The following is an 11192-nucleotide window of genomic DNA, read 5'->3' as shown; positions in this document are numbered from 1 at the left end:
TAAGCAGATAGCTTTAAAATATCTATTTATTAACTTTCTGAAATCAAATATATCCGAACAAAATGTCAGCCTTGGAAAGACAAGCACTAAAAGCCAAATTAGGGGGATTACCACCCTTACCTCCACATGGACTCGGGTAACTTTGTTGATTTCTGATACAAAAGTTATACTGTGAAGCATGGTGCTGAGATAAAAAATATTTGCAAAAGCGTGACAAATTATGAGATTTTTATCTAATAAACAGTTTTTTAAAATTCCAAAAACAAAAAAATACATAAATTTATTCAAGTGTAAATATATTTATTGATAGAAACCGTATTTGTCATGTTTTAATTTATGGTTTAGATGCTTTTGATTAAGCAAAAGTTAACATTTAATTAATATTTATCTCATTTATTTCATGGGCTCTATACAATGATATATGAAATGTCCATTCATTCTTGTTGGATTTATATCTTACTTTTTATTCAAATCTTCATGGTACTGTGCTTAGTGTGCATTTCTCAGGATTTCCGATTGAATTATTCTACATATACACTGCATGCTAATTTAATACCAAAATCATTGCAATCTTTATAATGGGAGATTAAGGACTGGCAGAGACATAAATTATAACAGAGATTGGCCACTGATCGAAATCTCGCGAACTCCTGCTGTCCCTTTTGTAATGTGTTCCCAGTTTAAATTAGTATATCTTTCTAATAAACAATTATATCGAAATAAGATAAGATAAGATATAGCTGGCCAATATATTTTCTATATAATAATCTTATTTTTCAATTTTTTGTCTCAAAAATGGCTAAAACCTATGAGCACTTTTCATTAAAACAATATGCTTTTGGTTTAAGATCATTATCTGAGTTTACTAAAATGTAGTTCTCAAAGTAAGGTTGGTCCCGTACTATTTTTCAAGAACAAAACACGCTAATGGCGGAGTTGCCAATCTCTGTTATTTATGTCTCTGGGACTGGCAAGAATATAGCTAGGAACATTTCAAAATAAAAAAAAATTGAAGGTTTGAAGGTAAAGAAGACAGCTTGTTTCATTTCTGCAGCTATATATATTCACTGTGCCTGGTATAATTATTGTTAAAGATGTAACTTATCATGAAATTACGTTATATCTCTTTTAAGATACATCCTCTATTATATGGTAATAAATTATTTAAGTTCCTCAATTTAGTTGAATTGCTTTGAGCTAACTAAAGAAAAAAACCCCAAACAATAGTATTTTGAATAAAGATTAAACCAAATTGAACGAACACTGCATTGTATCATCCCTATTGCCTACCGGTAATGTGTATTTGTTTATTTGGTTAAATGAGTTACCGTAATGACAACTGCAGTTGACTTCTTCGAAAACATTAATATATCTTTCCATTTCGATTAAAATTAATAAAGCATGTTATCATGAATAAGTGGAGATTGGTTTCAAAAGACTATACTTCTGGAAAGTATATATACTGTATACATTAGTTTTTAAAATGTAAATGAAGGTTATTTGACAGGTTAGATTTGACCAGAAATCAGGAGGAGTGGATTGGGTAGAAAAGGCAAGTTAGTTCATATATGAAGATATCTTTTCAATTTTGCAGTGGACCAGCAAAAAGACCTCTCATCAGAAAAAGAGATTACACTCCTATCCATTGGGACAAATACTTTGAGCGAATGCATGATGTCAAATGCGGAGATTCAGATGTATCCTACACATAGCTTAAATGTTGACAAAAAGTTCTGTTGAAGGATATGACAGAGTGTAATTAGTAAACATACATATCTAAGGATACCTTATCTGTATAGTCTGAGAGGAAAAGTTTTGTAGTTAAATTTTACTTAGTACAATCAAATACAATGTATTACCATTGTAATGAATTTGATTTATATAGCTTTATTGATATATTTGATCAATGCAACAAATGAGTTGATAATTTCCTTGACACATCAACCAGACCTTTCGCGTGTACGAGTGCGGCAGCACAGGACCTGTTCTCTTCTTCCTCCATGGAGGGGGATTTTCAGCTCTCAGCTGGTCCCTGGTTTCTGTGAGTTATCAACAATAAGTAATGGTATCAATTCATATTTAACAACATTTTTAATCAATTATATACTAAAAAATAACCATTTACAAATCGTCAGCAATGAAATTAATCAATATTGAAAATTGTACGAGTAATTATATGAATTTTGCCTTTTCCCTGTCAAAAGATACATTCATTTGTAAAAGGGGAATAACTCCTTTTTTTCTGTTTATAGTCCATTTTGTCTGGGTTGGTCACTTGTCGATGTGCAGCTGTAGACCTGAGAGGGCATGGTGAGGTGATTTTAGGAATATTTCTAATTTGTTCTGGTTTTGAAAGTTCTCATGAAGTTTAAAAGAAAAATATTGTCATTTATCCTTCTAAAAGGAATATAAAGCTGATTATTTAATTAGTCTCAACAACTCAACATATTGCCTTGAAATGCTTTAGGTGACTCATCAACCTCAAACAACCAAGATTTATCAGCAGAGAGACTGTCGAGGTACAGAGATTGTGAATAATGATATGATTTATATTCTTATCTGATACCGAATTAAGTGAAAACTTCTTTATTGGACATTTTTAAAGAAAAATCACTAGGACAGGAGTCTTTCTTTCTTTGTAGTGATGTTGGAAACATCATAAAAGAAATGTATGGAGATGAACCCCCTCCCATCATTCTTGTGGGGCATAGGTAAGTCTTGCTGTAGTAAAAGTTTGCTAGAAGATTACCATTCTAGATGATTGATTTATGAAAAAGATTCTTAAGCATGACCAAGAAAAATATTTCAGCTGATATAATAGCGTAACTCATTTAAAAAAGTTATTTTCTAGTATTATATATATTGTAATATAATGCCTTTTTTTATTCTTCAACACAATCATTGTTCTAATACATGTATGAATTACCCTTACACTGACTGTTATGTATGTTTACTCCTACAGCATGGGAGGTGCCATAGCAGTACACGCAGCCATTAGACATTTAGTCCCTTCTCTGATTGGATTGATCGTAATAGATGTTGTAGAGGGTAAGTGTGCTGTCAAGTAAAAAGCCTTGGCCCTCGATTACCAATTGTCAAGGCTGTTGTAAGGCCCTTGTCCTAATTTTTAAAAAAGGTACAGCTGTACCCTTTTCCCCAAATAGAATGGTAATTTTTCAATCTATCTATACCCTTTTAAATAAAATGAACATTTAAATTTGTGGATCAACTGAACAATGGAATCCATGAAAAATAAACTGGTATTCAACAAATATACCGGTAAGTGAAATCATAGAATATGTAGATATAAATAATATATAAACTTGTTACATGTACTCCTGTTTTTGTGTGTGACAAAACTAAAAACAATTTATACCAAAACACTAGAAACTCAAAATAGGATGAGTTTTTAAATAATGCATAGTACATGTAATTTTCTACTATCAGTATCAGAATTGTTGCTTATTTCCCTAATTTTAATGACACCGGCCTCAGTACCAACATATGTTGTTGTAGCTCTGAAAGCATTTTAAGATGCCAGTTCACAAAAAATTGTTTGTAATTCTCATTCCTAGGTACAGCAATGGATGCTCTTAGTAGTATGCAGTCATTTTTAAAAGGAAGACCAAGCATCTTTAAATCCCTGGAGCAAGGGATCGAGTGGTGGTACGTTTAAAAGTGCAAGTGCACATGTGAATTGATCCCATTATGTCAAAGTTTTCACAGCAGTAAATGTTCAATCATAATGATAGGAAGTCTGCTTTAAGAATCCCATGGATAAAGCCTTTGAGGGATATTATCATTGTTGCATAACGTACTAAATTTCAATCACTAAAATGAGCAGTCGGGGCCACTGAGTAAAAGATTGTTTTGTATTTGAATTCACAATCCAACCACTGGTACTGACTTGTATAGAAAATTTATATCATACATGTAATTACTTTAAAATTTGAAAAATTTCAAGGGTAATATCATATTTTCCACTCTGGTGTTTCAGTGTAAGGAGTGGACAAGTCAGGAATCTGGAATCAGCGAGAGTCTCCATGGTGGGACAACTCAAGAGGTGATTCATTATAACACTAACTCAAAACTTAAAGAAAAATAATCACATAAGATACAAGAAACGAACCTAACAACAAAAACAAGGAAATACATTGTACAATTTTAGAATGAGTTTAATACAAAGATTCCAAATTTGCTTTTCTTTTATATGGTACATATAATTGATTACGTGTGACAAATTATGAGAGTTTCGAGAATAGCTTTTAAATTATACACACCCTTAAATAGTAGTTAAAAAATTATTAAAACAATATTAAATATGCATTTACATTTGTTGTATTTTTAAAGAGTAGACACTGAGGAAACTGCAACAGCTGAGTTAGAACACCAGATTGAAGCAAGCACCCATTCAGGGGGAACAAGCACAATTATAGAGGAAGAGGAGGAAGAAAGCAGTGCTAAAGACAGCAAGAGTAAACCTGTAGAGGAGAAAGTGACCAGTGCTTCTCCATCAGACAAGGCAGAATTCAAAGCCCCTGCTCCTGTCAGCTCGGTAGTGACCTATCATATTGGTATTTGTAGTGTTACTGTGTACATATGCAATTTCCTTGTAATAAAACTTTTTATCACTAATCCTAGACAGAAGATGGTCATCATTACACATGGAGAATAGATTTAGGAAAATCAGAACCTTTTTGGAGAGGTATGCAAATTACTCTCATAAAACTGAACTGCCTTTTTCTAGTGAGAAATGATGGCACACAATGTTGATTACATTTTTTATACACATGTATTAAATTTTAGATATTGTTTCATAAATATCCACTGCATATTACAATTTTTTATTTCTTTGATCCAAAGTACCAGATCACGATGGGTTGCTTGGTGTGGCGTGACACTTTGCATGTACTGTAATCTAATGATACGCACCTGTCAACTTTAGTGATCTGATCCTTTGGATGTTGTTAGGCTGTTCAAAGTTAATTCCATGTTTAATGCCACCCTTGCATCTAAGTTTAGGAAATTTTTTCATTTAAAAAAATCAAACAAACCCATATTTACAGTTTTATCTTTTCGTGTTTGACTTTACTTTTGCAACTTTAAAACTCCTCCAATTCATAGAAATACAAAATGTTAAGGGCACATTATGGATTACAGTATATTTCGTTTATTTAATTGGGCTGTCTTTATAACTAAAAAGAAAAGATCATTAAACAGTTAGTCTACAAGTGGCTTGAATATGCGAACTGTATTCGCATTAATGTAAATGAATAGAAATCAATTGTTTGAAAAGGACTGCGAATGATAGCATTGTCTAGCCACTTAACTAAAAGTCATTTTTTGAAAGTTGTCTAATCAAAGTTATTTTTTTATTGTAATGTAAACATTTATGTATATTTTCATTAAATATAAATGATTTGGTCAAACAAAGAGAGATAACTTTGTATTTTGGGTTAAAAGCTCATTTCATTATAGAAAATAACGGAGAACGGAAATGTTTTTTAAAACATCTTTCCCCCCCGTGAAGCAAAAATTCCTTTTGAGGGAATTCAATTATTGTTATTTAGCATATTTTTACCAAAGGGTTTGTTGTTTCACGGGGGGGAACATATGTCTACAGACCGAAATGCATTCCAAAAAAGGAATTTTGCTTTGTAAATTTTCGAAATATATTTAACAGATATGAATTAAAATGAAATTTTACTTTAATAGATATGGTAAATATGTTATTATTAAGTTTTTATGTACATATTGGCCGCTAAAAAATATTTTCCTCACTCATAGAGACCGATATCAATGAAATTTTTTTGAGACCCCGCGTCAGCAAAACTTTTGTTTAAAGATAATTAATTTGATTACAAATTTTATTTTGATATAAATTGATAAGGATTTGATTATGCATTTTAGTAGAAAACTTAGTTTTTGAATATCTGACAGAAATTCCGAAATATTTGGATGTAAATTAAAAATGTAAGTGGGAAACGGGCGTTAGCGTTCGCAGTTCTTTTGTATGCTATAATTTTATCACCCTTCCTTGGAGGTTTTTGTATTTTGATGGTGATGTTAAATGTAGATTTAACTTTGGGCAGCCTTAAATAATTTATGTACTGTAGAACAGAAAATATCATGAGTGTTATATACAAGTAGTTTTTTTTGTGTAGAATTGCCTTCTTAAAATCTATAAAGATACATGTATTCGTTTTCAGGATGGTTTGAAGGGTTGTCAAATAAATTCCTGTCTTGTGAGGTTCCTAAGATGTTGTTACTTGCAGGTTTGACTTTTTACTTTATGTGGTTTCATAATTTTTTAATTTCAGTGGAAACTTCAAAAGAGACTTGTATTTTCAACAACAAAATAATGTTCATGTAGTTAAACGTATTTTTCAAATACCAGTATTCTTTCTTTCAATTATTTATTCAATAGTTATATATATTCATAAAAATTGTTCATTAATATGTAAACTGAAGAATTTGGCATATATACAAATAAAAAAATTGACATCTTAGCAAATAATATGAAAACATGAATATATACTCATGGTTTTTATTTTCAGTGTATAAATGCTTGCATGTATATTTCAGGTGTAGATAGATTAGACAAAGATTTAACAATAGGACAGATGCAAGGTAATTTTCTATATCCTTAAAACTTGCAGTAAATAAGTCTTCCATTTGATCGTAAACTTAATGTCACAATGTGTTTGGATGTCATACACAGTAAATATTTTAGCCTGTGTGTTAATGATTGCATGAATCCAAAGAGAAGACCATGCACATACTTGTAGTAACTATTTCTACTACAGTCTGTGTACCAGTAGTTATGTATTAGTTAAGAAAAAAAAAATATATTTAGGATATATAATTTGGTCATTACTTGGTTTGGAAATTTCCCAGTTTACAGTACACTAACAAGACATTTATATTTTAAACAGGGAAATTCCAGATGCAGGTCCTTCCACAGTGTGGTCATGCAGTGCATGAGGACTCCCCAGAGCGGGTCAGAACAAATATATATACTGTGTTTATTACTATTTGCTTTCATGATATTTGTGAACAGCAAAATTAAACTTGATTGTTACACCAGGTTTATTTCATAAATCTGTTTGTTAAAACATCTCTTTTGAAATATTATCTTGTTGTTTAAAGAAGTACATATAAAAAAATTTAAGCATTTTACTTGAGGTTTTCACATTTGAAAAATAAGCTTCGTAACCGAAGAAACTGTTTAGAGGTTTAAATTTGCTCGATATTTTATAGGTTGCTGAAGTTCTGGCAACATATTTAGTGAGATTCAAAGTTGCTGAACCTACAGCAGATTTCCACAGGTAACTGATCTTTTCATTATTTCCATAGTTCAGTATGTTCATATTCATATCCCGGTACTGGTAAGGGGCATTCTTAGGCTCTAGATTCTCCAAAGCATCAGCTGCTGAAATGCCTTTGTCCCAATTTCAGAAAGGTACATTCCAACATGAACATGAAAATTTCATCAATTATCCTTGTCCATAAGCGCATACATGTACATTATATGTCGATATACAATAACAAAACTTGCTGCTTGTTTTCCTGTGTATTGCTCAACAGAAAGTTCTATTTAAATTTAACAAAAACCTAGAATTCCAAAATAAGATGGTTCAATTAAGAAATAAAGTACGAGTTTTCATGATTGTTGCAGAATAACCTCGAAGGTTGAGAAATGTTGTTTTGAAATATAAAAGCCGAGGCGTTAGGTCATTTTGACGGCAGTGAGTGTTCCGTGTAACCCTACCGGTTTTGTTAGTAATGTTTACATGTGAATCGATCAAAGGAATCACATGCAGACGACAGAATTTTTCTTTGGATTTTTAATATTCTTCACTTATTTATATTATATCTTTGAATCATATTCCTAATATTTTAAGGGCAATATTACTACTACACCTTATATATTTTATGTAAAAACACACAGTGAAAATGTGGTAGGGAGGTCCTAGGAACAGCCGCATTGATCTCTTAAAAATAAACATTTGAAGCAATACACATCGTTTTGACTGGAACTAACACGTGAAATTGATATGGTTTTAAAACTTTTTACAGTTTGAAGTTGTACTTTCATGATCAGTGCGAGACAAAGAGGTATTTCTGATCTGATAATTTACTGATGACGTTCGTGGTATATCAGAGAATAATGTCCACGGCATCTCTTTGATCTAGGCAATAACTGTAGTAGAATTTGCATTAAAATGCATGTATTGTGATCTTATTAATTATCCCCAAAATTAATGTTGCTTATTTTTCCAAATTTAGCAGCCAGTATCAAAATGGGGTGTATATGATCTTAAGTATTTTATCTTCAATGTTTAAACATTTTTGAAGGAGACAATATATGTACTTTTATCAAGTTGATATCTTTGAAATTTTACCCTTCAATCAAAATATTATTTTTCTTTTCTGCTGTATATTTCAGGAGTTTTCCAGGTTGTTGAAGGCAATAGACTGAGAAACCAGAAACACCACACAAAATTAACAGGTTGTACTACTTAGAATTGTGATCTTCAACCAAGGTGTGACTATTGGATGCCAGTGTCGCAGTGAATTAATGGTACTCTGGTGGAACCCTATAGTCAGTCCATCCAGCATGAGGACCGAGATAAATTGTGGTGCTTACTCTATACCGGGAACATTAAAAATAATTACCTGAAAAAACTTTTCTTGTTACATACACACCATAACATGAACAAGTCATGTCAGTATTGTCAGTTAATATGCCTTTTGTTTGTTTTTAAAATGAACTTACGAATATGTCAATGTTACGTTTGTTTGTTGGTTACTTTTATTTTAAACCGATATTTGCCTACAAGCATGTAATACAGGTATATGTACACATATGAACAAATGGGATGAAAAAAAATGTGCTAGCTGTTACAACCAAATTTTATTTGCAGCCACTTTATTTTTCACCGTAATAAACCATTGATAATCTCTAAACCATTGACCTTGTTTGGAGTTCTTCCCCTTGCCATACACAATTTGTATCAAGGGTGAACGTCCTACAGACCGTATAATCTGTATCTTTCCAACATGGTTGGAACAACAGGTTGAAAATAAGCTTGCATACAATACTATGAAATGAAAGATCTTATAGAAGAGATCAAATTTACATGTATTTTGGACAACAGTGTGAATTCAGAAATGCTGAAGTGAACAGAAGTTTTAGAATGCAGAGATATTAAGTGAAATGTTCCAGCAATAATGTAACATACTCTTGCCAATCAAATCAATTTTTTTTCATTGATCAAAATTAAAATGGAGATGATATAAATGTCAATAATATGATAATATTATTTGTTTTTCCTCTCTGATCTAAAATATTCTGACTTTTTTCACAAAAATACTAACAATTTTTTTTTATTATTTTCTATTAATCAAAAATAATTATTCTTGTTGGGTATAAATATTTTATTTGTTAATAAATAATTAAATATAAAAATGTAACAAGATCTATGTGTTTTTTGGTTTGATAGAAATAAAATTTGAACTGGTGTGACCAATTTCATATCCCATCCGTCTGAAGGTGTCCCTTAGGTTTGATTCCATTTGACCCTTTAAAGTTTCATCCTTAAAAAGAAAAAAAAGCACATAGTGGCATAATTTAATTGCATAACATAGTGTAGATGGTAACAAATAAAAATGTATACCTGGTAAGTTCGACTATTAGATCAATGAACAAGGAGGCTCAAGGTCATTTAAAAACCCCCAATTGATATGAGCCAACTTTGTTATAAAACTATTGCTCCATGACCTTATCTTTGTTCTTAATCTTTGAATTTTTTTTTCTGCATTTATACCAATTTCACTTAAAAGCTTTAAACTGAGATTTAGCCCAATATTGGCAATTACAGTAGAACAGCACTCTGCAGTTTTGTAACTCTATGGGAAAATTCAGGTTGAAATTTCCCTTATCCACATGTATTTCAATCTTCATTACATTTTTAGATTAGAAGGAATGAAATTACTTGTAATTTGGCTGAAAGCATATTACTGTATTCATTAAAACTTGGTGTGTAGGCCTGTTTTACTATATATTGGTAAATATAAACTTGAGCCATTTTTGCAGAATAGAACCACCATGGATCCAAGCTCAAGGCTTTGGCACAGGGTGGTTTTCTAAATTGGTTGAGTTTGACTGATTCAGAAATACTTGTATCTGCAATTTTATAACACCAAATACAAAAAAACTGCACCTTTGATGATGTTATGTTATGTAAGCAGCCTAGCAAACACTAATCCTATAAGACCTAACTATACAGGTCTTGGTATATTCTTGTTAAGTTAACATTAAATTACAGTAAAGCACGCTTATAATGAAGTGCCAGGGATGAGTGTTTTTACTTCTTTATAAGTGTAATTCATTATATCCGTCAAGTTTAAAACATGTTATAAAGTCTCTGGGAATGAAAATCACTTCGCTGTAAGCATCAATTCATTATAAGCATTTCTGATATAACCAAGTTTTACTGTATTTAAAGTATTTAACCTACCGTTTCATATTTTTTAATTCCGATTTTTAATGTTATTGGGTGACCCTTCTGCAGTACTTTTTCAATTTTATCAATAGTTCTTTGAAGATCATGATCACTACACCCAGTTTTTATTTTAAACTCCTTCGTTGTCTTTCCTGTGGTGTATATTTTGAACTGATCTGGAGTCATCAGTTTAAAAGCAATAGGGTTGTTGGTCTTTGGATCTGTTAAGATTGCCAGCTTCATTTTCCTCTTCCTTGCCTCCTTTCTTGCGTCAATACGGCTTATTTCGTTATCAACAACTTCGTCGGTATCATCAAACAATTTCATTTTTTTAAGATTCTCTACCGGTAATTCCGTCACAAAATCCGAGTATGTTGTCAACGACGTTGAAAAAGAATTCCCCAATTTCCCAAGGAAACATGAATCTTGATTGAAAGTACAGTATTTGTCTTTACCAAAATGTGCATTGAAACCACCAGACTGTCTAAAACTAAGGTTCCGAAGAATAAATATGAAATTTCTTCTAAGGTGTAAATGTGACATCGCGTTGTCCGGTAAAGTGAAAGTAGATCAAACAGGGCATATTCAGGCAGTAGTTTCGAACTTTTTTTTCAAAATATTTTAAGTGTATTGCGATCATTTTTAACACGGTTCTGCAATTGTTTAAAGCCTAGAAAGAATTTG

General features: G+C 31.5%; 1 protein-coding gene and 1 long non-coding RNA gene across 3 annotated transcripts in view; one reads left to right on the top strand and one right to left on the bottom strand.

Annotated features, from left to right (window-relative positions):
• Positions 1-12: 12 nt before the first annotated feature.
• LOC105318323 (protein phosphatase methylesterase 1) overlaps positions 13-11192 on the top strand; it is a 36732-nt gene continuing 25552 nt past the window's right edge. The window contains exons 1-16 of one of the 2 annotated variants that reach the window (XM_066077141.1): positions 13-136; positions 1595-1697; positions 1949-2041; positions 2253-2310; positions 2468-2519; positions 2643-2711; positions 2963-3048; positions 3576-3666; positions 3998-4063; positions 4351-4555; positions 4642-4705; positions 6210-6275; positions 6586-6630; positions 6936-7000; positions 7261-7328; positions 8450-8498. In XM_066077141.1, the coding sequence (XP_065933213.1) occupies positions 63-136; positions 1595-1697; positions 1949-2041; positions 2253-2310; positions 2468-2519; positions 2643-2711; positions 2963-3048; positions 3576-3666; positions 3998-4063; positions 4351-4555; positions 4642-4705; positions 6210-6275; positions 6586-6630; positions 6936-7000; positions 7261-7328; positions 8450-8468 (1224 nt within the window). In that variant the 5' untranslated portion in view covers positions 13-62 and the 3' untranslated portion in view covers positions 8469-8498. Of the gene's footprint in view, positions 137-1594; positions 1698-1948; positions 2042-2252; positions 2311-2467; positions 2520-2642; positions 2712-2962; positions 3049-3575; positions 3667-3997; positions 4064-4350; positions 4556-4641; positions 4706-6209; positions 6276-6585; positions 6631-6935; positions 7001-7260; positions 7329-8449; positions 8796-11192 lie in introns of those variants that run through there. The other variant, XM_011415369.4, reaches the window with a different exon arrangement.
• On the bottom strand, positions 8951-11186 carry LOC117681704 (uncharacterized). Its single transcript, XR_004596297.2, has 2 exons — positions 10524-11186; positions 8951-9600 (listed from the first exon to the last, which is right to left on the bottom strand). It is a non-coding gene; the product is annotated as an uncharacterized lncRNA (long non-coding RNA).

This window comes from Magallana gigas, chromosome 2, assembly GCF_963853765.1.
Source record: "Magallana gigas chromosome 2, xbMagGiga1.1, whole genome shotgun sequence".
NCBI classification, from domain to species: domain Eukaryota; kingdom Metazoa; phylum Mollusca; class Bivalvia; order Ostreida; family Ostreidae; genus Magallana; species Magallana gigas.
Note: the sequence above shows the minus strand (reverse complement) of the source record. Positions and strands in the feature narration are given on the sequence as shown.